The sequence below is a fragment of the Melospiza georgiana genome, chromosome 6, assembly GCF_028018845.1.
Source record: "Melospiza georgiana isolate bMelGeo1 chromosome 6, bMelGeo1.pri, whole genome shotgun sequence".
NCBI lineage: Eukaryota > Metazoa > Chordata > Aves > Passeriformes > Passerellidae > Melospiza > Melospiza georgiana.
The window spans coordinates 49428706-49456401 of NC_080435.1; the positions used below are offsets into that span (position 1 = coordinate 49428706).

General features: G+C 39.1%; 1 protein-coding gene across 3 annotated transcripts in view; it reads right to left on the reverse strand.

The window, feature by feature from the left end:
- Positions 1-10726: 10726 nt before the first annotated feature.
- DICER1 (dicer 1, ribonuclease III) overlaps positions 10727-27696 on the reverse strand; it is a 63238-nt gene continuing 46268 nt past the window's right edge. For all 3 annotated transcript variants that reach the window (XM_058025773.1, XM_058025774.1, XM_058025772.1), the window contains exons 23-29: positions 26781-27564; positions 25234-25389; positions 21198-22080; positions 18886-19154; positions 15993-16155; positions 15823-15898; positions 10727-15525 (exon numbers count right to left, since the gene is read on the reverse strand). In XM_058025773.1, the coding sequence (XP_057881756.1) occupies positions 15360-15525; positions 15823-15898; positions 15993-16155; positions 18886-19154; positions 21198-22080; positions 25234-25389; positions 26781-27564 (2497 nt within the window). In that variant the 3' untranslated portion in view covers positions 10727-15359. The remainder of the gene's footprint in view (positions 15526-15822; positions 15899-15992; positions 16156-18885; positions 19155-21197; positions 22081-25233; positions 25390-26780; positions 27565-27696) is intronic.

Here is a 27696-nt window from a genome sequence, read left to right on the forward strand (position 1 = left end):
GTGCAAGTGTGTGCGCTGAGTGACAGACATTTTAGTACTAGCCTGGGACCATATTTTAAAAGGTCACTGAAAACTTTTGGCTTGGGCCCTCTGACAAACAATGAACTTTCCATATATTTATTTGCCATCTCTTTGTTTTTACAGCAAGCAGAATAAATGAGTTAAATGACGTTGTGCGGGTCTGCACATTGTCAGCACAGGTTATAAGTCATTATTAAACTCCATCAAATCAGACCAAACCCGGTCTAGGCAATGAGACTAAAAGTTATTTGCATTCCTTCTGTCATAAAAAATCATATCCCCTTACCCAAGACTTTCGTTTCTTTATTAAATGCAGCCACAAGAGTATTTCAGGTCTGGCAATGTGAGCTCAGGAAAACCTACGCTGTATAACTCAGTGTAACAGCTTAGAACCGATTCCACTAAAATGTCCCAGTTGAGTGTATCTGGGCACTCAATCAAGACACACATATTACTTTTAAATAAGATTAGCCTTTATATTTTGCTGCTTAAGTTAAAACTTTTCATGTCATTCTCTCATTTTACGTAAACTCCAACATAATTCTGTTTTAGAGAATACTTCAAACAAATTAAAATCCTCAACTTGAATGTGTCTAGCAAAACTCACCTAATGGCATAGCAAGCTGTTTGGTGACACTAAAACACTTTTAAATAAGATGAATTTTCCCTGCATTGCCCTGGCTTTGTAATTACTGCTGCTGAACAGCAGACGCCTTTGGTTACAATGGCAAAAGCAGCGGCTTGTGCTCTGAAACTTATTTGACAAATAACTTACAAGTGACCTGCAACATCTGTTTAAAAAATCGTCCTTTCGTATCTGCCTCGAGTTCAGCATCAATTATGAAATGCAAACATATCATCTGGGGCCAAGGGCAGCTTTTACACATACACAAGGCTCGGTGTGGGGAGGGGGCGGGCTGCAGGCGCCTTCCTTACACCGTTCAGGGGAAAGAAAATGTGTGAGTGAGACTCCATCCCAGCTACCAGCTTGTAGCATCACCATCCCAGCTACCAGCTTGCAGCCTCACACCAGTGAGACCCAGTGGTGCTCAGCCATGGGCCTGATGCTGTGGTGCTCAGCTCCTGGCACTCAGGAGGGCATGGGCCCTGGTGGGGTGGGACTTGGAGAGCTGGGCAGTGATGACCAAGGACTTTCAGCCCCTCTGGACATCAGCTGGAGCAGCAGGAGCACAGAACCTCCAACACCCAGCCATGAGCTCGGCTCTTCTGGAAGGTGCCAGCAATGGCCATGGAGGTGTGGGAGTCACATCCACCCCTCTGGAGCTGAAACACTGGCTTAGCAAGCAAAGGACTCCACACTCCAAAGAACACCAGCAAAAAGCATTCATAAAACTAATGACAGCCTGGTTTACACTCACAAAATCCTACAGTGATGGAGATGATGCTCTTCAGCCTCTAAAGCTCTCCTCAACCCTACCTCTCCATAGTTTAATACTGTGCTGCTTGGCATAACATCAGATCAGGCTGAGATTTAGCTCATGGAACAAAAACAGATGCGAGAGTGAAATAGAGCTTCTCTCTTCTTCAGAGATTGGAAAAAATTTTTCAAGTTCTTATAAGCCTTTTTATGTGGAAGTCAGTAAAAAATAAAAATAAGAAATTCTGACTGTATGTAATCCCGAATTACATTATTTTGGATCTGATTTAAAAGCTATACTACAAGGTTTGATCCAAGTAACATGTGCAGTACAGATATCCCTTCACATCAATAAATATAAATAGTTTAACTATTGAATATAAACTTTTAGAGAACTATTTCATTATTGCAGTCCAAATAGTCTGCTTCTAACTTATGTGAAAGCACATGTAAAATACAGGTTGAACAACACTGAAAATATTGATTTCTGCAGCTTTAAAAGATATTTGCTTGCAAGAGATCAAAGGCAGATCTAAAAGCTTACTTGTGCAGGTCTCTTTTCCTCTCTGCTGCTTTTTTAATTTACCTTCTTATACAAGAACTTAATCAGCCACCAAGCTCAACCATCAAGTGATAACATTTCTGCAGCTAATTGTAGCATATTGGAGTCTAGTAAGGAATATTATTAAACTGTCCTATAACTCACGTTTTGTGTGAAAAACTGGGACTTGAAAAACACCTGCCCAAACAATTCATAAACACACAGCACAGCAAATACCTATGGTAATTCACTGGATTTACAACCGTCATATTATATTAAACATACAGTATCAAAATTTATCACCTATTACACAGATTCCTGTTTTAATAATATCTTGTTCTTGTACAATTGCACCTTCTCTTCCAAAGGGTCCCAAAGCACTTTAAAATCATGCATACAGGAATTGCTTCATTCGCTGTGGAAATACAGCTGCCTCTGGGGTGGAGCAGGGTTAGGGGAGCAGAGGAATTGTGCACATTGTGCTCAGTCACTAAAAACACTGACACACAGAGATGATGGCTGGGGATGGGGAGCACAGAAAATCATACCCAGGTCTCAGGAGCATCGTATAAAAGGCACGATCACAGTTGCAGGTGAGGGAGGTGCACAGGCAGCTGTGGCAGGACTCAGCACAATTTGGGGCATTCTTGCCCTAGCCATCATGGGTGAGCAATCCTGCCATCACTGTGAACAATCCCACCATCACTGTGAGCAATCCTGCATCACTGTGAGCAACCCTGCCATCACTGTGAGCAATCCCACCATCCCTGTGAGCAACCCTGCCATCACTGGTGAGCAATCCCACCATCACTGTGAGCAATCCTGCATCACTGTGAGCAACCCTGCCATCACTGTGAGCAATCCCACCATCCCTGTGAGCAATCCCACCATCCCTGTGAGCAATCCTGCCATCACTGTGAGCAACCCTGCAATCACTGTGAGCAATCCCACCATCACTGTGAGCAATCCTGCCATCACTGTGAGCAATCCCACCATAACTGTGAGCAATCCTGCCATCACTGTGAGCAACCCTGCCATCACTGTGAGCAATCCTGCCATCACTGTGAGCAACCCTGCCATCACTGTGAGCAATCCCACCATCACTGTGAGCAACCCTGCCATCACTGTGAGCAACCCTGCCATCACTGTGAGCAATCCCACCATCACTGTGAGCAACCCTGCCATCGCTGGTGAGCAATCCTGCATCACTGTGAGCAATCCCACCATCACTGGTGAGCAATCCCACCATCACTGGTGAGCAATCCCACCATCACTGTGAGCAATCCTGCATCACTGTGAGCAATCCTGCCATCACTGTGAGCAATCCTGCCATCACTGGTGAGCAATCCCACCATCACTGTGAGCAATCCCACCATCACTGTGAGCAATCCTGCATCACTGTGAGCAATCCCACCATCACTGTGAGCAATCCTGCCATCACTGGTGAGCAATCCCACCATCACTGTGAGCAATCCCACCATCACTGGTGAGCAATCCCACCATCACTGTGAGCAACCCTGCCATCACTGTGAGCAATCCCGCCATCACTGTGAGCAATCCCACCATCACTGTGAGCAATCCCACCATCACTGTGAGCAATCCCGCCATCACTGTGAGCAATCCCACCATCACTGTGAGCAATCCCGCCATCACTGTGAGCAATCCCACCATCACTGTGAGCAATCCCACCATCACTGTGAGCAATCCCACCATCCCTGTGAGCAATCCTGCCATCACTGCAGGGCCAGCCCTCAGCTCCAGCCCTCAGGCAGTGGGCCATGGACAGAGATACAGGGATGAGCTCCCCGTGGTGCAGCTCTGGCTGGTGAGGGCTTGAGCTGAAAGTTTGAAGGCTCTGTCTCCAAGATCACCACCTGCAGTGCCCAGATCCCCCAGAGATAACCCCAGCTGTGTTTCTAGGAAACCACAGGAAAATGGGAGCGTGCTGATAGATATCTCTGTGGTGGGCAACGGGATGAAATTGTACAAAAATAATGCAATATTAGAAGAGGTCAGGAAATGCATGGATGTTTGCTAGGCTGTTTACTCAGTTAGAAGTTGCCTGTCAAAGACTGCTGCTACCTACACCACTGAAAAATGTTTGTGCTCCTCAGCTGGCTCCAACTGCAGCTTCATCTCCTTCATACCTACCATAATTGCCAAAGTCATCTCTTATGCCTTCATGTCAGCCCCAAGTCTCTCCAGCTCACCCTCATTCAGGACCTTCTCTAACCCTCTTTGATCCAGGCAAGGAATCAACTTTGAATCATTAGATTTAGCTTTACAAGGAAATCAAGTGAGAAGCTTAAAACTGGCTTAAATCACTACCAATGGATTTACCCCTGCCTACTAGGTTAGTCTGGTTCTGCCTGTTTCCACCACTGCCCAGCTCTTCCCCACAGTGCTCACCCCTTTCTGGGGTGTTATTTATCTGCTGGGTTGCCCAGGTCTGTTTTCTTTCCTCTGTATATTTGAAGTGTCTCTGAATCTTGGCATTTCTTCCAGCATATTTTCAGTCTGCACCTTTCTCTATTTGTTGATACATTTCAGGTGTTTATGCAGGTCCCCCATCACTCCTTGCCTCAGTGATTGCAGTTTCTGGGATTTCCTGACACACATCAACACAGTATCCTATAGAAAAACAGCTGCTGTATATCTAGTATGGACTATGTACTCGCATCTAGTTTAGTACAGCCTATGTGCCAGAAGGCTCCGCTGTGATTTATTCAGCTGCTGCATTAAGTAACCCTTCACCTTAGCTTACCTGCCAATAAACCAACATCACTTTACAAGAAACCTTCCACAGAGGTTGCTGTATGGTTATTTTACATTAAATTCAACAGCTTGCAATTAAATGTTGAGGAAAATAAGGATTTCCCTCTCAATGTGCATGCACAAGGATGTGTGTTAGATTCAGCCCTGCAAGGTGGATGGGAAAGGTCTCATTGCCTTTCTCTGCCTTGTTGTACCGGCTGAGAAGAGGGGAGTTCTTTGGGAATTCAGCCCTCTGTGACAGGCAGTATATTCAGTGCTCTGTGCAGGAACCTTCCTACTGACAGATTCCACAGAAAGAGCAACATTTAAAATCCAACAAAGGCATTTGGTCCAGCAAAAGGTGGTTACTAAATGTTCCACAGATCCCTTCCCATCTCCACCAGGAGCAATTTCCACACCATTGTTGAGGCAGAGTCCCAGGAAGATTTGCCCTTGTTCTGTGTGAGGTTTTTGCTGGCACAGCCCTGCACAGCAGCCAGACAGGGAGCACAGCTGCCTATGCCATGCTTGTTTGTATAATGAGCTCTCTTTTGCCTAGAGCACATGTACTATGTAAAGCTGGGAAAAAGGTGGTGAGTGTTGCTGGCAGGGACATAGTGCTCTGCTATTTCAGCTAGAATCACCCTGAAAGCAATAATTTCTTAACTTGAAATTGGTGCTGCAAAATAGCATAAATTGGTGTGGTTGTGTGAGAATAGGGCAGATCTTGGAATAGGCAGAGAAGTTGTGGATGCCTGGTCCCTGGAAGTGTTGAAGGCCAGCCTGGATGGGGCTATGAGCAAACTGGGATGGTGGAAGTTGTCCCTGACCATTGTGGGGCAGGGTGAAACTACACTTTAAGATCCCTTTCATTCCAAACTATGACTCTCTAATCTTAACCATCAAGCTCCCGAGGCTCTACTGAATTCAGGGAGGGTTCCATTCAGACCCGTTAGACAGACAGGTCTTGTCTAAAGTCAGGTGGTAACTGGAGAATGAATACACAAAAGTAAAGATAACTGACCTAGGTGGCTGTGGTATAAGAACATGGGAGCAGATGTCTGTGCTTAACAAGAGGTGTTTGCTGCTTTTTGCCTAATGATGGTGGTGAGACAGGCAACACATACAAATAGCTCTCCTCTGCTCTTCTCTTGATGTTGCTGTATAGATGAGAAGCTAAGTAAAGTTAAAAGCCTTACCCTACAAGTGATGTGAAAATGCCACTCAAGCACTTCTGTGGAAACTACTTTTTAAAAGGAATATACAGTTGAGGACTGGACTGGTGATTCTGCAGCCTCCTCATGGAACTCAGTGCCTCAGTTAGGTAAGTCTGCAACTTAGCACCAGTTTATTACAAATGCCAGCACAGCTGCAGCAGTCCATCTCCCCTGCTTCAGGCCAAGTGGCTGTAAAGAAGAGAGGATGACCCTCACTTTGGCAAGAGATGAGAGTGGTCCTGGAGTAACAGGTGATTCCCTGGCCATGCTGCCCTCTGATGAAATCTTTTCTCTTTGTTCCATCACTTACCCGGGAAGAACATTTCCAGCTTCAGGCTACTCTGTGAGATCCATGTCATCACCTGTGTGCCATCCTGAGGTTAGGGAGGAAGAGGATTCATTCTCATTCAACTCACCTCATTTTGAGAGGGTGATCTCAGCCAGGAAAACCAAATGGTGCCCTGCAGCTCCACTGACAGCACAGAAATGGGTGGGAATTAGCCCCAACACTGTCTGCAGAGGGCATGCCTGAATTGTCATAGAATCATTGAGTTGTTTAGGGTAAAAAAGATCTCAGAGAGCATCAAGTCCAATCATTAACCCAGCAGCACTGTGTTCACTACAAAACCATGTCCCAAGTGCCACATCCATGCCTTTTAAACACTTCCAGGGATGGTGATTCTACCAGTTCCCTGAGCAGCCTGTTTCAGTGCCTGACCACTCTTTCAGTAAAGAATTTTTTCCTAATATCCAACAACCCACACAGCTCAAGGCCGTATCCTCTAGTTCTGTCACTTGTTACCTGGGAGAAGAGACTGGGTTATCTCAGGAGTAGGCAGCTAGGGAGTGTGCCACATTTTATTGAAAAGCTTGAAAAAATAGAAGCAGAACAGCAGAGGCTGCCTTTGCACATCCCTGTGTCTCTCACCTTTTGCTTGACATCTGGAATTTACACTTATCATGTCTGAAGGACCTTTGTGTTAAATTCAAATGCACACAAGTTACAGACCCCAAGTGGATGCCTTCCCAGTGACTTCAGTGAGAGCCAGACAGGAACTCAGAACTACAGGAAATTTTCAAGCTAACAGAAGAAAATTACTTCAATTTAAAAGCTAGCATGAGACTTCCAATAAAATACACATAAAAAGTCATGTTAAAAGTATAGTATAAGCCAGGTAAGTGGAGATGGTTAAGCAGCAAAGTAAATGATACTGTTTCCATAAAACTGGGAAGGTTCTTGGTTATTTTACTCACCAAAATGAAATTATTATTCACATTCTACAATAAGGAAAGACCTAATCACTGCTATGAGGAAAATAAAACGTGCTTACATGTCAGTACTGCCTGTGTCCACTGACATGGAGATTTCCTCTAAGGAACAGATCCTGCACCTGGACTCTGGCAGCAGTGCTAAGGGAAGCCCATACATTCACCAAACCCACTCTGTGTTTTTGGATTTAGAGTTATGATGAACTTTGTTACTGCCTCTTTTCAGACAAACATTGTCCAAAACTTGCTCCTCTCAGTTTTCAAACTCCTTTTTTTGGTATGATCTTAGTTGAGAGTAATAACAGCTAACCAAATGCATCTTATTTCAACTGATGCAATTATGAAACACATTTTTTTCTTGTAATAAGGAGATGAGAAACCAGTACCTGTAGACTCTTCCACAGATAGACAGGTGTGTTCTCTCTTCAGTTCCTATGAGGTGAGCACTGAGGATTGTCAGAAGGACAGAGAGCAGAGCTTTAAACTGGCATTGAAGAAGGAAAGGGGCAAAACCAGGCTCACCAGTGATGAGTGATGGGATGATTTGCCAGAACTTGAGGAAAGGAGCACTAACGGGATCTCTCAATGTGCTTCACCAGGCATTGGCTAAGCTGCACCACACCTGAAATGTTTCTACACTAATGCACACACCATGAGGAGCAAATGAGGAGCTGAAGGCTTTGGCCTAGTCCCAGAGATTTGACATAAGTGAAAACTGGCGGGATGAGTCCTGTGACTGGAATGGCCTGTTAGATGGTTCCAGGCTCTTCAGGAGGGACAGGCAGGGCAGAAGAGGCAGGCAGTGGTACTGCAGGTAATAGAAGGGATGGTAGAATGTATGGAGATCACAGCTGGCAATGGCACAGTTGAGAGCCTCTGGGTAAGAATCAAGAAGCGAACAAATAATGTGGATGTCATCATGGGAGTCTCTAATGGACCTCCCAGCCAGGACAATGGCAATGACAAATTATTCTGAGGAACAAAGTGTCATTTTCAAGTCAAGTTCCTTTGTCCTTATGGGAACTTCAACTTGCCAGGAATCAATTGGGAGCATCACACAGCTGGTACAACCCAGGCCGGAAGATTCCTAAAAAACCTGGATGACTTTGTGAAAGAGGTCCTAAGTGAGCCAACTCAGAAAGGCACCCTCCTTGATTTGCTGCTTGTCAGCAGAGAGGATCCCACAAACCAAGTGGAGACTGGTGACCACAAAGTGATGAAGTTTGAAATCTCTGGTGACACGAGGAAAAGCACCAGCAAAACCTCAACTCTAGACTTCAGGATGCTCACATTACTAGTAAGTAAAATCTCCTTGGACAATGTCTTTGCAGGTGCTGGGGTCCATCAGTGCTGGTCATTTTTTAAACATCACCCCCTAATGGCACAAGAACACACAATTCCCAAATGTTGGAAGTCGAGCAGGGGAGGCAGAAGGCTTGACTTGGAAATAAGGCAAAAAAAAAAAAGGAAGGTGCATACCCAGTGGAAGCCAGGTCAGGTGACATAGAGGAACACAGAGATGCTGCTGGCCACTGGAGGGAGAATCCATGTGGCCAAAGCTCAGCTGGAGTTGAAGCTGACAGAAATATGGGGGACAATAAGGTTTTTTCAAATATATTCATGGCAATAGCCAGCGTAGAAACAGCATCAGCCCATTCCAGGATCAGGATGGTCACCTCACAAACAGGGACAGAAATGAGGCAGAGGTGTTTAATGCATTCCTTACCTCTGTCCTCAGCATTAGTGATGGACTAAAGGAGTCTCAGGTGCCCTGAGCTGGAGGACAATGACTGAGAATGGTCAAACCCCAGTCAACCTTGAATTTGTGAGGGATCTGCTGCTCCAGCTGGATCCCTATAAACCTATGGGGCCTGATGGGATTAATCTAAGAATCCTCAAAGGGCTGGCTGATGTCATCACAAAATGACATCATAATTTTGTCTTTATGACATCATAATTTCAGAATCTTTCATAATTTTTAGCAGTCTTGGGAATCCAGAGAGGTCCCAGCTGACTGGAAGCTGGTGCATGTTGTCCTCATTTTCCAGAAGGGCAAGGAGGACCCTGGAAACTACAGGCCTGTCAGTCTCACTCCAGTGCCTGGTAAAGTTATGGAGATTATTCAGGGAGGTATTGAAAACTCCTGAAAGGCAACACAGTCACTCACTGGTCACAGCCAGCACAGCTCCACGAACGGGAAGTCCTGCTTATCAAGCCTGATTTCCTTTTATGACAATGTAACCTACATAATTGATACAGGAAAGCCAGTAGATGTAATCTTTTAGGATTTCAGTAAAGCTTTTGATACTCTCTCTCAAAAGAGTTCTTCTGGACAAAATGTCCAGCACACAGCTGGGTGAGCAACTGGCCCACAGGTCAGGTACAAAGGGTTGACATCAGAATGGGGACCTGTGACTAGTTGGGGTCCACAAAGCTCCATCCTTGGCCCTGCTCTTCAAATTCATAAATGTCTTGGATGCAGGACTGGAAAGGATACTGAAGTTTCTACTAAAAGAGATGCCTTTGAAGCAGAACCTCTACTGCTCTTGCACCTTGACTTTCTGGAGAACTCCATCTGCTTCACAGTGCTACTCAGCAAGGAAAGGGATGGATCACTTTCTTGCAGACACCAGATGAGGCGGCCATCCCTTACCTCATTTTACCACAATTAACAGGATATAATGGCATCCTCAAACAATTTTTAGTATTATTATTTTCAGACCAATTTTCCTGCAGAAAATTTGGGGAAAGTTTTCTCATTTGACTCCCTTGCTAGAATTGGGGAGGAGGGTGCTGTGTTGTCATCCCTACTAGCCCACACAACGGAGGGCCTGGCCCTTAAAGGCACCTTTTCCAAATCCAAGAAAAAGCTGTCACCATGCCTACCAGCAGCCTAGCAGGCTTTTCTCTATAACTTGAGACAAAATGTGCAGTAAAAGATGCTCACTGCAGATGCCAAACAAGTGACTGCTGCATTGTGAAGATTTCAGAAAGGAAGACTCCTGATCTTTGTCTGGTAGGTCTGACTTGTCTCCATAAAAGATACGTGACACTGCTGTGCCAGTCAAAACATTCTACAAACACACTGCCAATTTTCAGGATAAGCAGAATACTAACAGAAACCAATGAAAAATAATGAAATTGACGTTATTAATGTTGAGACTATTAGGTCAAATTAACATAACATTTTTAAACCATGTGGCAGTCATGCAAACCTGTGTTCCAGAACCCTTGTGCTCTGGGGCTTCCCAGCTCCAAGAGACATTTTGCAGGTATAACAGTCAACACAGAGATCAAATTGTACCATATACACCATCATTTTTAACATGAGTGTCCCTTAAGAGTCTTCACATAGCTCTGAAGACAGTTCATTCATCAGAGGAAAGAGACAAGCAGACTTGTCTTTAAACAAGGTGAAGAAATATTGTTTTCACAAATGTTTTCCCATTAAAAAAAAAAATTTGGACTGAACAGCAATTTTTTTGTAAACTCTGGAAGATTTATGGACATATTAACAGGAATTTTAAAAAAAGCAAAACGACAATACAAGGTGAACAGACCATAACTTTATTGGAGATATACTCAGCTACAATTATTACAAAAAACTATTAAAGGTAATTGTGATCCATAAGGTGCAGATTGCAAACTTCTGCAGCATGATTACAGTATGAATGAATTACATTTTATGTCCCTTAAAGACAGCTGCAGCATGTGATGGTAAATATTTTATTGTCCATCAAATTATATTTGTTATTCTTTCTACTTGATTTTAACCATCTTTTCAGTCACACTATTTACAATAAAAATGCCTGCAATTTCCAATTATTGTTCACAAACATTTTTCTCGCTAACTTGCTGCTGCAGTAAATTCTGAGTGCATCTACAAAGCAATTAAAGTAGTCTGTGGTTGCCATTCAAATAAAAGAGGAAAAACCCCAAGGACTTTATTGGATGAAATTTATTTTTAAGAATTGTAGTTAGCTTTGATAAAATTTTTAACTGCTAGTGGAGTATACTACAATGACCTCTAGATATTTGCTAACATAATTCATATTGAGTTATAGCTGATATTTAGATTACATTTGATGGTCATGAACTGTAGTGTTTAAAGTTTAAAATCTAATATGAAAGTAAAGAAATTAACTTCTTGAATATTAGAGCAATTGAAAAAGGATCAATGTCAGTAATTAAGTACCGAAAATCAAAATGCTTCTTGCTTCATTCATATAAAAAATACAGAGATTTCTGTGAGAATGTGTTCATGGGGAACCCCATCTAAAACAAACCCAGAATACTGTCAGAGTCAAGTGCAGTATCACAGCAGACCACAATGCTATTTGTCATTTTTGGACTGCACGTGCTGCTGTGACCGGGATACAAAGAGTTCATGTTCTGTACAGATAAATGCATAGAATATGTAGCATATGTTATGTCATATGCAGTAACATAAACCCCCCACATTTTCCAGTTGATGGTTCTGTATTTGCTCACAAGGAGGAAAAATGAAACTCTGAAACATACATACAAGCACAAGATCTTCAGATATGTAAATGAATGCAGTTCCATTGACTAAAATGATACAACATCAATTTGCACCAGCTGAGGATCCAGCACCTCATCCCTGGGCCACCACTCTATTCCCCCCCAGCACTGAAACTGGTTCTTGTTCAAGTTCTGCACTTGGCAGTTGCAACACACTACTGTGTAATGTGACTTAAAAATACTAGGCTTTTTTTTTTGTATGGAACTTTAGCAGCATCAAGCTGAACAAACACTTCAGAAGTCACTACTGAGCACTGAATATTCAGACTGGACAGATTTAGTTGAGGTTGACCAAATTACTAGGGGCTGTCTTCTCCCAGAAATTACATTATATGTGTAAAATGTTGGTTTGTTCAGAGATAATTACTGGAGTGTCAATCAGAGGTCATTCTAATTTTAATTACTTCACGTAACAGTAAAATGATGCAGTAGAAAAATAATAGCTTTAAAATACAATCAAGAGTTGTTGCACATCTTTGTTGTATTTTTTCCACGTACAGTAAAAATGCCACAGACGTTACAAATGACCTATTTAAGTTGTGCAAGTAAATGACACATTGCAGGCATTAAAAACTATCTTTTTCAAAGTCATTAAATCAGAACAGCAGCAAGGCCAAACCACATTTTTCCTCTCTGTTAAGCATTTTTTCCTTGAAATGAGGTAAAGCATGGTACCAAGTGCAATGCTTATTTGTGCTACATGAACAGAACAGCGCAAAAAAAAAGCCATAAAAATAAAAACGCAGCATAGTTAGGAGGACTGTTTAAAGTACAGTATAACAGGACTTAGATAAAAAACCCCAAGGTTCATGCCAATTAACCCCCACACCATTTATGATGAGCCTGTGTGGTTGCTTTTGAAGATGGGCTGCAACAGTCCGCTTACACTTGTGCTTATAGCATGTCAAGTGATTTCTACCCCAACCTTCAAATGATCAGATTTAGGTCTTTAATAGCGTATACTGTCCAGTACCAAAATCATATCAACTGTAGGGTAAAACACACAGATGTGGAACATGGAAACTAATATGGATTTTTCTGCCTCAAAGGATAAAAAGTATTTCAATGAGGTCACACTGGAAAAAATGGCGGCATTTAAAACGCATTTAAAAATGCATCAGCAGCAGCAACTACTTTATAGTCAGCCACTACACATTTCAGATGTCCAATTCATACGCTTTATCTAGTAACAAAGTGATCATTAAACTGTTCTGAAACACAGAGTAGGTTCAGCTGATTTTGTCTGCACCCAAACACTCCATAACCACTTCACTGCTAACAATTACCTGAAACCCCTGAGAATCTATAACCTTGTAACAATCAGTAAGAATTTTAGGCATTCAAAGAATAACTGAAATTTTAGCTTTTCATAATGCAACTAAAACTACTTAAGACTTTCTAGATGGTCTGATTTAATCTGCTGATTGATGTGAGGCCAGAAACACAGAATTGTTGACATGAGTAATCATGTATTTTCACTAAGAAAATTCAGTCCTACTACAAAGAGCAAGCTACAGCTTAAATCAGTGACCTTTTTTAAACAGCTAACGCAAAGCAATTTACATTTGAGAATTTGGACTGCATGTTTTTATTGTTCCATATCACCATTGTCATCTACTTGCTGTTCTTATACCTCCTTTTATGACTGAAGTACCAAATACTAGACTTTTTTATAAGCTAGTATTTTAATTCTTGGTTTGACTCCTTTAACAAGCAGCTTTCAAATACAAGAACAGTCTTTTTCTCAGACTGAGAAGTGACTGAGATAGCAAATATATGAACTTTTGAAAACTGTATTTCAGAAAAGCTTAATGTCTGCCCCTTGTCACTAAGGCATTTACTTTATTTTTTTGTTAAGAAAGCAAGAGCTGACAGTTTTTGTTTTGTTTTAGTGTGCATTTGTGAGGAAAGGAATAGGGTTTAAAAGCAGGAAATACAGTATTTGTTTGTAATTTAGTTCATAAGACACAGCATCAAGTTCAAACTATTGTGCTGGAAAACGTTAAAACACCTTGCTCTGCTTTCTCAAACTTCAAGCATAATTAACAGGGCAAAATTGCAGCAAACCTCTACTGATACTGGTGGGAATACAAGACCCACAGCTTTTTTTAAAAGGTAAATTAAGAGGTATTATAGTTACAGTGCAAAAAATTAAAATTTCAAGCATAATATATAAACATAGCACCAAAACAGAAAAAAACCCAATGCATGCAAAAATAAAAAGGAAAAGAAGAGAAAAAAAGAACTGAGGTATTTAAGTGAAGAGTGCCTACAAAAATCTAATTAAAGAAGTATAGGCAAAGCCTAAAAAATACAAGTATGATTTCCCCCCACGCTCCCAGTAGACCAAAACATCAATGAGCTAGTTTCTCTAAATTAAGGACCTAAATCACAGATGTATCAAAAGTACGGCAGTTATATCTCAAACATCAACTTTCATGTTATTTAACAGCACAGCTTTGGTAGATGAAATATGCATGCAATTCTGAAAAGTACAGTAAGAAATTTACGTGGAAATATCTCTAAGTGTAAAGGTGCTCTGTTTGTTAAATACGTAACCAATTGACTATAAAATCTGCAGCATATCTTAGGTGTGATATGTCTAAGGTTGTTTTGTTAGTGACAGTTTGCACTGTGCAATTATTTGTTGCTGTTTCCAGTATTGGAACTATCTAGCTTGCAGGTTTGTGTAAAATTGGAATTTTAGCCAAAGACCATATTTTGTTTATGGTATAAAAAAAACTGTAGACTAACCACCTCCTCAGAATTGTTAAAAATAACCTAATTACATATATATGAATATAATTTCTATTATAATCCTGTAATAAGTCACAGCTATAGTAATGAGTTGTACTGTAAATATAGAGCTGTATCATTGTAAAATGCATAAGAAAATGAAGGGAATGTAAAACAGTTTGTTCCAAAAAAGATCAGAAATTAAAGATTATTAATGAGGGTTTATTTATTTTTAAGGCAAGAACCTTTTTTTATGCAAGACTGTGTGGCATAAGGAAACCGAAGTTTCACTTTACCAGTATGCCAGCCATTTCAATTAAAATCTGTCCCTAACAAATAAGTGCAATAATGATTGGGAATGCCATCTTAATGTAAAAAGATGACATGGAGAGAAAAAAAAAGGAAAATAAAAAGGAGAATACTGGCACACTTAATCTTTCTTATACCCAATCATCCAGTACAGTTTATCAACTGCTTTATGACTGGCACTAGTGCACAGATTGAAGAATTCCAAGATTACTATATATATAAATCTAGCAACTGCATTAGGCATAAGCTCCCTGGCCTTCTAATACTAAGCAAAGCTGTACTGACAAGAAAAGTAAACCAAAAAGACCTGACAACAATTATTCTGAACACTTGCTAAATGTCATCATTAAAGCACTCTCGTGATTAAACAAAGCAGAAGTGAGGAAAGAAGACAAGATTGTGTTTGCGCAAAAAACTATAACTACAATTAGTTCCAAAATTTTATACATGTTAAATGTTTTGTTATTTATTCTGTTATCAAACAAACTTTAAATTCTGTCTTCCAATTTGTTCCTCTCAACATCAACTTTTAAAAATTTGCTTTATTTGTATGTTATTTTTTTCCCCATTTCATTTATTTTTAAGAGGAGTCTCAGCTGTTTGGGACCTGAGGTTGATTTGCTTTGAGGCTTCGTAGTGCTCTTCTCGCAGCTGCAGATTTGGCAATCCTGTAGCTTCTGCCAACACCTTTAAACTTTCCCTTTCCTACAACTTCCACTGTAACTCTGACCTTCCCATCATAAGTTCTCTCCGCAGGACTGCAAAAATATACACAAGAATTACTTACTGCCAAGGCAAGGTAATGTGAAATTAGAGACCTACATTCTTTTTTCTACAGAAGTTAAAGCAGTAAAATTAAACAGAAATCATTACATTTCTCAGAAAGCTATGCAAGGAAAAAAAAAAAGAACAGTGTACACAATGGTGATTAGGTTAGCTGCTTAGTCCAAAAGAAATTACAAGTACTTTGTGACATTTAAAAATTCTCTGTAGTTCATGAAGCACAATTTAGAAACACTTTCTGTCAGTGTGTATGTTAGAAAGCATATTCTTACCTAAATTTGGCTGTCTCTGGCTCCATTTCCAGCAGCTCTCGCACTGGGGAACGGGGCACATTAGCAGAAAATTTTTCTATTTGATAAAAAAAGTGAAAAACAAAGATTAGCTTTGTTCTTTTCATAGCAGATGGCACTTTATTAGTAGTAATTTTATGAAAGGGCAATACCTATTAGTGGCCTCATCATTGGATAGTACACTTGCCAAACCATTTCCAAAGACATTCCACTATCCATATAAATGGCACCAGCAAGGGACTCAAATATATCCCCCATGGCCTTTGGTACTTCAATGTCTTCCTCCTTTTCTTCATCTTCTTCAGATCTTCTGAGCTGTTGGCAATTAAAAAAAAGACAAGGGACGGAGGGAGAGAGAAGGGGAGGGGGAAAGAAAGAAATGATTGCTTCACTTACAGTAAAACAAAGATCTTCAGAAGTGTAAGATCTCCTACATCCTATATCCTGTGATGCTTCCTTCCTTTAAGTTTCTCTAATTGACAACCTTCCACAGCAAAACTGTTGCTTTATTCCCCAGTGAAACCAAGCTGCTGGTTATATCATTTTTCAAATATGGAAAAAAAAATCCCAAATACCATTGTGTACAGGATACTTTCATACTTTGTGAATTCCTTCTGTGATAATTCTGTAGGATTTCACCATGGGTCTGTTCTTCCCAATTAGAAGCAGACTTCCATCAGTTAATACCAGAAAGCTACCCATAACAAAGGAAGAGTTAACGCATCATATATCTCCCAAAAAGAGACTTCCAAAATCTCTTTAAGTCCAGTCTCTGGGTGAAAGTTGCATGTACCTCTCCTTACCTTACTTACCCCCCAAGACAAGCATGAAACAAGCACTAGTAAAGTAAGACATTAATAACTGAAAAACACCACCACCAGACTGAGCTAAAAGACACATTTAGGTGTTTAATGCAGCAGGCAGTGTATTCTTCTATGCTACCAATTTAAGACAATAATCTATTCTCATTATCAAAAATAAACTTTCAGTGTATGTCTTAAAGGTCTTGAGCTAATCTAATCCTTTACTAAAACACTTTAAACACACGTAATATACATTTGCCTAACTCCAAACAAAGTAACTTGAAAACAAAGATTTGACCATTATGCTACTCTGCTTGAAGAGAAGTAAGTTTCTGTCAGTTTTCTCCCCAGCAGCTACACTCTCACTCAGTTTGGGGCTTAAAATCCAATCCAGTTCTCTTAAGAGAGTGACCATAATACTTCATAAATGTGTTCCACCCAATATTTCTACCTGAAATAAATCAAACAAGTAGTCAGACCTGACACATAGAGCAATACAAACGGGAATTTTGATGTTAAAAACCAAGTCCAACTGTTTTGAATAGGGCACTTCATACCAAATGTAAACTGAAGCACTTTTGCATTATACTGAAATAACAGAAGAAGAGAAAAACTAAGAGCTGTAAGGCAAGGGACAGATGTTTCATGAGTGAGATTTGAAAAAACAGAAAAGCAGATGACGTGGAGATACACATGGAAAGCAGTCTAGCTGGCATGAACTGCAGAAACAAAGAGTCTTACATGAAACGATGAAATAAGAGTTTCAGTAATTCAGTGCCAGACCAAGATAGGGAGCAGGCGGAGGGAGAGTGAAACAAGGATTTTATTTGAAACAGCTATCACACAATTTGGTTGCAACTTTGGTGAAAGTTTCTTTTTGCATACTTGCAAAAACTGAACAAGGCAAAAACCAACACAGTAAGCTCTGAAAATAAGTTCCTAGCCTTTTCACTCATAAAACAAGAGAGGTAAGAGTTTGATCTTCTAATGTAAGGTAATTTCTATTATCTGAACTTCAGGGGCATATTTCTTATTTCATGTTTAACGAATTTTTCCCTTAAAACATGGTTTTCACTTTGCAACAGAGTGCAAGGGATGTGAACACATATGTGACTGAAATATTTTGATTACTAAAGTTTTAAATTGTCTATCAGGAAAAAAAAACCCTACTAAATACAAAAATAACATGCTTACTTAGTGCTGGCATGTTGTCAGACAGAATACTTTTTAAAAGACTGGTCAGTTTTTCAGAAGACAAATTATTATGGACACCTATTGGGTAACACTTTTAAAGCAGGATAATGAGTAGTCCCTGTCTTCCAGATCTTGATTAGAACTTGACTCACAAGATCCTTGTTCTCACAGATTTCCTAACCATCTTATGTAGATGAATTACTTTTACCACATTCTCCCAAAAATAGAAGTTCATTATCATCAGCTTTCCTGCACAGCACAAAATATGACCTGGTGCTCTGCAATGCAGCTGATTTCCTCACAGCCTATTTTTTGAAGACATGAAAATTCCCGATTTTCTGGTTTTTTCAATTGCATTTCATTTGAACCTATCTCCTTTCCAGAGTGTTTGTAAGCCTTTCTTTTGGGATTCGCAAGATTCCTTTTCCCTGAACTTGCAGGTCTTCAGTGAAACTATTTTTCAAGTAGCTCACTTGAAAGATGCATATAATGTTTCCCTGGCTTGCAGAATGCCTTTAGGAGCATGTCAGACATACTTAAGTATAGTACAGCAACATCTCCAGTAGAAGTCATAAGAAAAACAGCAGAAATCTCCTGTCAGTGTACTATATTTAACAATCCAACATTGTGCCAAGGTAGTTTTGTTCATGGTGTTGTAGGGATAGCCTACCCTGAGTCAGCACTACTTGATTTAGCAACTCTTCACCACAATTTCATGTTGTAGCAGTGCTTCCTATCAGCTGGTGAAAGCAGCAAGCTAAGTGTGTGCCCCACATTGTTCTAACACCACAAGAGCAAAAACAACAACTAAAATGAAGTGCCACAGAAAAACCTAGAGGCAAATGGCTTTCAAATTAATTAAGTGCTGTAAATTCTAACTGATTTTATACTTTCTGAAGGCTGTATTTTACTTTGCAGATTGCATCCTTTTACTACTGGGAGCCTGCTTGTTTGGCTGCTCTATGCATAAAACATTACAAAAATGTTAAGAAATCCAATGACATGCTTCAAATCAGATACTGAACATATTTCTTCTACTTCCACTAACCTCAGAATCCATTCCTTGCATTTCATTCTTTTCCATTTGAAACTGCACAAAGTCATCAATAACATGAAACAGTTCAGGAGAGACAGCTTTGAAGTACTTGTGGTAGTCATACTTTACAGCTAATGATGCAAAAATGGTATTATTGACTAGAGCAGATCGCAGGTCAGTGAGAACTCCTGGAGAGTGTTGCCGTGGGTCTTCATAAAGGTGCTTGGTTATGAGGTAGTCCAAAATTGCATCTCCCAGGAATTCTAAGCGCTGGTAACAATCTTAAAGCATTGGAAATAAAAGAATGTACAACACCACAATTAAGTTTAAGACACACGTTTTTTCCAGGCTTTCTGGATAAGAAGTTTGGTACAGTGCCATGTAAATTCCACAAACTAACCAATGGTCAGAGAAGACAATCTGTTTTTTAAAAGAAGTATCCTTGTGTTTAAAGAGATTCCTAATGAAATACTAAAAAAAAAATCAGGAAAAGGAGCTGTAGCTAATAATAAAGCCAATTTTGAACAAAATGTTAATTTGGTAGGCTAGAAAAACAGCTGTGTTTATAATCAAATAATGTTTTTACTCAAGGTCATCAAGTGCTGAGAAACATCAGAAAGTAAATTTATGAGATTCTGCCAGCAGGCTGATCTGAGCATTGTAACAGTTAAAACTTTAAAAAAAATTAAAACATAACCCCAATTAATATAAAAATCAATGTATTAAAAGCAAGGGAATACTGCTTTTAATCTGAAAATCTGAATTTTTGGTCTGATTTGCCACACATTAAGACACCTTCAAAAAAGATCCCTTTTTAGGATATGTCTTTTAAACTGGAAATTAAAAATGTCAAGCCTTTGCTTTTTTGACAGTTGCCAGGGGACATGGGAACAGAGAGCTAAGGACATCTATTTTTAAAACAAACAAAAGCAAAAACCCTCTTGAACGCAAATACAGGTAGGTAGGTTGAAAAGGAAGAAGACAAACGAGTAAGAAGTTACCATGAGAGTGAACTGACTAGCACTAAGTTGCTTTTATTCCAGCTGAACCTATGACACTGCCAGATCTCTACTGCTAGCTATGCCTTAAAGAGAAAAAGTTACAGGTAACAGCTATTCACAGCTGTCTCACTTGGTAAACAGAAATGAAATCTGAAGTTTTCCTACAGTTTCAACAATGTAATTTTAACTGGACACTATGCCTCAAGGTTTCTGGTAGTGTATATATATTTATCATGTATGTCTAAAAATAAATACATAATTTACTTTCAATACATTTTGTGAAATATTTGTAAAAAGTAAATACATATGTGGGTAATATCCCCTACAACAAAAAACCAAAAGAGTGCTTCTGTATTTTGTCAGAATTGTTTCTCAATGCAGTAGCATTTAAAAATTACTTATTTCTTTAATGAAAGTACAGCTTTCTCACTCATTGGAATAAGGGTCCAATTCACTATGGGAAAAATTCAGACTGCTGACTGCAAAGAAATTTGCCAGTCACTACAAATAGGGCTGGAATTTTACCATGGTTTGCTTTTGATTGCATATTATTGTAGAAAATGCATGCAGGTTTTAGAATGAACAAATATTACATCAATTAGTATAAGCAAGAGCAATTAAAGATCACAGAAATACAAACTTCTACTGCTGTAAAATCTTTTATGAGATCATGGACAGAAACATTAAACGTTAATCTGAAATTAGTATTTAGTCTGATTTAGACAATTACTCCAAATTTTGACCTTAAATATTTACTCAATGAAATGCCTAGACTTAAATTAAGACTTTGAATTCACAGCTTCAAAGGGAAGTCTCCCCATTCTGCACTCCTACAGATTAAACAGCTAATAAAAGCTGTAGTCTACAGTTCATCTTCAGAAGTACAAAGTGTAACATTCTTGGGATTCAATTACAGAACAAATTTGCTAAATATATTCGAAAAATATGACTGCTATTTCCTGAAGTACATGGCAATTTTCCAGAGTTCTACCAGAATTTATTTCCATTAAATGAGATCTAATGTCAGTCATACACAGCTAGTGATAGAGCATTTATCACTGATGCTGTTTCTCAAAACTTGATGAGGTCTCAGCAAATATACTTTATCTGCATCAAGTCAAAATATGAATAATCACTGAGATACAAATTGAACAAGCATCCCCCTCTAAACAGTAAGCAAAGCACTATTTTTAAGACACTGTATTCCAAGACTACTGTAACATGTGATGTCTAAAAAAGTCTATACATGAGAACACAAGATATTACTTCTCTTGCATATGCAGTATGGAGAAAAAACTATAGAGCTTTTTGAAAACAACTTACCAGTAATGGTATTATAATGATAAGAGGCATGAGTAAATGCCTGAAGAAGATAAGCCTTGTTCTTAAAACTGTAATTTATTTTCTTCTCAAAGTTTTCAAAACCAGAAATAAGGTGATTCAGGGTTTTTTCAGCATCTGGGTGATCAAACATACACCTTGGTGGAATCTTCAAACAGCCATACTCCAGGTCTTTACACAGAGAAGGCTCTGAATTAACTACAGAAGCAGCAATAGAATTTGGTGAAAGATTTTTCTGCTCACTGTTACAGTTCTCGCTGGTAGCACACAGAGTGCCTTCCCAATCAGTCTTTTTAATTACAGGGAGCACCTTCAGCCCCAATGAACACAGGAAAAGCTGAGCAGCTCTTTCACCACAGCTGGTCAGATAGCAGCCCAACAGGGCCTCCACACAGTCTGCAATGCTCTTGTCAGCAATACACTGCTCTGTATGCAGGTCATAGGAGATGGACTGCTTTCCTGCATCAACACCACAGTTTTCTTCTGAGGGATTCCAGAAGCCCACTACAAAATCATCCTCTTCAACAGCCTTGCTAGGATCCAGATAGCACATAGCATCCCAAGAGCTATAGTCAAAATCATCAAAATCTGATGAACACTGAACATTACCCATGGATGACTTTTTGGGTGCTTTCCATTCATAGTTTGAATCAGTGGTTGCAAAGTGTGAGAGTGAAATTTTCTTCACAAAAGCCCCTGATCCCATTAACATATTATCAATGAATTTGATATGCTCCTGATCATACTCCAGAAAATCATCTTCAAAGTCTGTTTCTTCCTTGGGCAACCTCCACATTAGGTCTTCATTCTCTTCATCATCATTATAATCATCAAGTTTACCATTAGCCAACATGTTTTCCTTTGTCTATGAAAAAACAGAAAAAAAGAGGGTGCTGAAGAGGGAAATGAGACACTTTTACTGCAGAAAGATCAGAAAAACAGGATTTGAGAAGTATCTCCTAATTGTAACACTGCTTTTTTTATGTTCATAAGTACATTGTCTGATCAGATGCACAAAACAAGGACTGGAATAATTGTCCTGGAATACAAACTATTTGTTACTAACCTACAGCAGTGCGTGTTCTACACACAGCACATGCTGCATTTTGTGGGAACCTGTGCTTGTACTTGAACGTTAGGGACACACAATGAATTTTATAGCCACTAAACACTGTACACTTGCACACCAAAGTAAACAACAGAAAATTCTAAATTAACGAATTTTAGGAAGTATAAGAAAGTTCTGGATGCATCCTTCTCTCAAGCTGCTAAGTAAGGCTATTACAAACGTATGCAAATCCTCAATGCAATTTTGAAGATTTTTTCCTACATCTTTCTACACAGAAAATTAATTCAGTGGGGCTTTCTTGAGTTTTTTGGTTTTTTTTCACAAGCTATACTTCTAGCCCTAACTAACAAAAGAGAAGGCAAGAATTGTCATCAATTTTCTAATACTTACATATACACCCCCAACAGCAAAATCAATGACATCTTATGTCTTTTCCCTCCTCATAATGAACAAATTGGTATGGACTGACATAAATTAAAACTTGAACACAAATATTCCCAAACTATATAATTCTTTACAATTTGTCATGGCCTCTATCCAGGAAAGCACTTAAAGGTGCTGAGCTAAATGCACTGGTAGTCTCCCTAACATCAAAAGGACTATTAACAGGCTCAACACAGCAGCACTGATGTCAGCAGGAATTCTGCCACTGAATTTGATAGGAGCAAGATCAGATTCAAAGCACTTTCCTGGACTGGGTTCTGAAAACCAACAACATTTTGGATCAAGTGAAACAGCTTCTATCTGCCCTGAACCTATGCATGTCATATTGCAATCTTGCAAATGTGTGAACCAGATGCTGCTATGGGGGATTTTACCCTTTGGGCAAAATGCACACCCATCCAGAGGTGTGGATGGGTGGCAGCTGTAGGGGGCACTGGGCAGCACTTAAAACTGCCTAAGGATCAAACAGATCTCAGTGTTCTTCACTGGGACGGACCAGGCTTAGTCAGGTTCAGTTATCAGAGGAGAGGGGAAAAAAGTGGCTATAGAAGTTCTTAGTTTAGAGATTCTACTGAAAGAATTCCTGCTGCTGCAATTCTTTATCTCTCACACACACAGCAGGGACTTCTGTAACTTAAACTGCTCAGAAAGAGATATCAAAACTGGATTTGAGATAGTTATTATAGATACTTGCAGAAATATAAAACTTAAAATAAGATTAATTTAACCAGTCCCAACAAGGACAAGTGCTGCCTTTTTCTTGTTACACACCACCCGTCACACTTACTACTGAAATAAAATAGACGTATCTCTGAATGAGACACATCTATATGGATGCTCCAAAACAGATTCTGGCATCTGTTTTACAAAAATAGAACAAATTATAAATTTTTACTGTGGTTTCATTCACAAGTTTCTTAAAATGAAACTGTAAGTAGCAGGACAGCTACGTGAACTATCTTAACATTGTCTGTACATTATTTCTTGTACATTAGAAAAAAATTCTAAGGGACAAGGATGAGCAATGGCTAAAGGAAACAGAAAGCAATTCTGATCATTAATTCTTCTGTCATTAGCATTTTTTTTAAAAATCAACTATGAACCCCAGAAGAATGATTTTTTTTCTTAAATAATACCTGACTAATTTTCAGCAAGTTATTGCCAATTCAAAGGCGATGCAAAATACAGGTTAAGTGCTTTTTAAATGCTCTTTTGGAAATCAGCATGAATGAAGAAAGATTCTTCCCCTTAATAAAGCTTGATAAATACTAACATTTGACTACTATGTTTTAGTAATAATTTGTCATAATGAGATCTCTATTTTCAATTATAGACCATCAGCCCATGGATGGAGAATGAAATTTGCAACCAGAAAAGCAAAATATCTACTTGGCACAAATCCCTACCCCCACTATTTAGTTGTGTCACTCTCTGCACTTTTGTCTGAAATCATATGTTTTATATACAAATAAACAGTGACTATCACAGTGGAAGCGGCCACTGAAACTTGTGGAAAACTGAAACCTTCTAGAAACCAACAATTAGCTCCAGTCCCAAATGTACTATCTCATTTGCCAGAAAGGTACAGCAGAAAGTCTCTCTGAAATGAAATCTTGGCACAGTATAGAACCACAATAATCAGGTTGTTTTATTCTGCAATAAACATTTATTTGCACAGCACATCCACCTAACAGTACTCTCATGTGCCCTCTGGTGGTTCTAGAGCCTGAGTGTGGTCTTCAGAACTGGGAAAATGAAAGATGTCCTTGCACCTCCTTCCCCTGAGCTCCAAACCAGTCTGAAATACTTCAAGGTCGTGTTACTGATTACTGACGCTGTGATCACTGTGAACATGTTCTCCTACTCCTAGAATGTCAGAAAATAGTGTGAACCTTTCCTCATTAAGATTTCTCATTGTGAAGAGTTTGACAAGACAGTGAGGATGTCAGACAGTGAGAGAGCTTAAGCCTGCACTGTACTTGACCTGAGAAGCAGCTCTCAGTCATACCCATGGTGCAGCCACTAGCCATCAATATTGAACATTATCTCAAGGGAGTTCTACTCTTCAATCCGCCTCAGCACTATGAAAAACATCAACTCTTTTTCATATATTCTATAAAGGTGAACTCATTATTAAAAAGCAGACAGTGTTCTGCCTGAACATATTACAGCTAAAGCAGTGTGGCAATATCACTTAAAATTTCCAACAGAAACTTCTGAAAAACTCCTGGGAGCAGACTAAATATCAGCAGAAAAGCTTTTCTTCTCTGCTTCTCCATTAATACCTACACTCAATACTGGATGATGTGTAATAAATTTCCTTACTTCAGGTTCTGGTTAGAATCAGTTTTCCTCTAATTTTCATACAGAGAAGTTTTAGAAATTTGGATTTACCTTCTCTTTGCTGAGAACAGCAAAGTAACTGGGGGTGGTAGGATGAGGTAGGGCCAAAAGAATACAGACACACAAAAGTTTACTTGTCAACACAGTTAAATAAATTCTTACCATTTCATCTTTCTCCCACTTGTCAGTGTTGCTCTTGTCCTGATTTACTATGTAACCAGGAGGAAGCCAATTGACCGGGGGATCAAAAATCGACACCACCATGCGACTTGGCAGTCCTTTCTTTTTTCCAAGGCGATACAAGTTACAGTTGCTGACCTTTAAGAAGAACATTCTGATAAACCTTTGGACATACATATACATAAATAGGCTAAAAGGCAAAAGGACCAAAAAAGTGTTATGAGTCAAGCTGGATCTTATATTATTATGCATTTTCTCCAACTCTTAAAAGGGGGTTCAGTTTTTGAATACAGTAGAACCAAACAAAGCAAGATACACATCTTCCTTTCTTTTTTTTCCTGAGGCCAAGCATATTAGGTGCGACTGTTTCAGTTAAAGAAATTTAATATATTACATTCTCCTCACAAAACAAACTGATTGCTACTTTTAAAATAATAGTAAATAGTACCTGTACAAGTGTCATTTATTACCAGCATAAATAATCATCATTCAGACTACATTGGGAATGAAAAATATTATTTATAGGTAGATTGACCTAAACCTTGGCAGCAAAAAGTGTTAAAACAGTTCCATATAACACTTATGGAGTCATAATCCAGATGTTATTTTAATAGCCTCTAAAATGATTATAAGTATTTTAAAGGGAAGGGAAAAAAGCATTCTCAGATACAAATATATTTCCTTTTCTTTTTTAACTAACAACCATTGATCTTTTCTTCTCTTTTTAAATGCACTTTGCATGTTTTAAACTCTTGAAATTTGAACTTGAATACTCAATTACTTCTTTTATTTGAACAGTGCAACTTATTTAGCCCTCCTTATTTTCCAAGATAAAATTATACAATCATTTCCTTTTCGGAGTGATGCATTTTATTAGAGGTCAATAGTCAATGCTCTGGCATTTAATTGAAATTATCACATTCATTTTGAAGAAAAAACAAAGAAAAGTTTTTATGGTGGATATTTCTAGCAGCAGCAGAACTAAAGACTCTGCTCCCTACTGTTTACATTTACTCTAAAATACTTCCACAAGTTTTATTTTGCAACAGTTCTGTAAGATTTCTTTGTTGTTTCATTTTTAAGTAAGACACTAAAAATTTCAAGAGAAGTTTCTTCTTGAGGAAACAAAGGAAAGTTCAAGTAAAGAAGCAAACTAAGGCTCTTTGCTGCTAATTCAATCCTTCATTCAAGCATTGCTGTTTAAGAGCTTCTATTCAATACAGCTCTAGAAGTTCAGTGCACCAAATGTTCTCACTAATCCAGAACTTTTAGTTTCATTCAATTTGTAATCAGATGGTTCATATTTCAAACTGAACTGCAGAAAACAGTTTCAATCAATCATAGTTACGGCAACATGAAGCCCACAGACCTGAATTTTTATTCCTGATGTGCATGCTACTCAACGTGTAATGAACAAAGCTGTGGAATTAAATCAACCTGCTCCCATTCAACCTTCCAGCGAAAATGTAATTTATATGGCTTGTTACAGCATGCCTTTTACACAGTATGAATGGATTGTTTCTACTCACTTTTTTGCTTCTCATGTATGACAGCCGTCCCTCGTGAGCATCAGGGTAAGTGCAAAACAAGTATGTAGTGATGGCATGCTTTAAAAATGAATCACCAAGCATCTCTAGCCGCTCCAGGTTAAACCCATCACTAGCATTTGAGAGAGTCAAAGCTTGAAGAATGAGACCAGGATTAGGACCGAGAGTTTTTGAGGAGTACCCACTGCAAGGGCTCATTTCAGAATCTGCTCTGTCTTTTGAAAGATTAATAGCTTTTGAAGTACTGGTGGTCACTGCCATTATGGGGCATCCATCTGAGGTAGATCTGTTAGCATTTCCATCAAGGTATTTATTACTCGGTAGAGTACATTCATTGCTGGGCTTGGGCTGGTTCTCACTGTTGTATAAATTCTGAATGGGATATGAGGTAGTTGGTTGTACAGGTATGTCCTGCCTGCAGTAATTCAGCTGATTTCCTTGGCAAAAGTCTCTGTTAACTAAATCACAATTGCCATTGGCAAGATTTTTATTATAAGAAACACCATTAATTGCTGCAAGTTCTACCGAGACATCAATTTGGAGTTTACTGGGTGACTCATTGAGCAATGTTCTGTAACTCACAGACATTTGGTCATGGTTTTCTGCAGAAGAGGTTCTATTAGCACCTTGATGTGCAGCATTTTCAGGGACTACAATTGTGCTGTGCTTACAGTAATTTTCATTCTCTACTACAGAGGAGTTAGGAAGAGAGATGAAGGACTTGCTGTCAATAGACTTTTTCCATCCAAAGTCCAAGTTAGGATATCTGTAAAGATAAACAGGAGATTTATTAACAAAAAATATTAGCAGAACACAAGAAGACTCTACGTGCACATACATGTTTTAAAAAAGCCACAGCCTTTTGAAAAGAACAGTGACTGCAACATGTAACTTCACT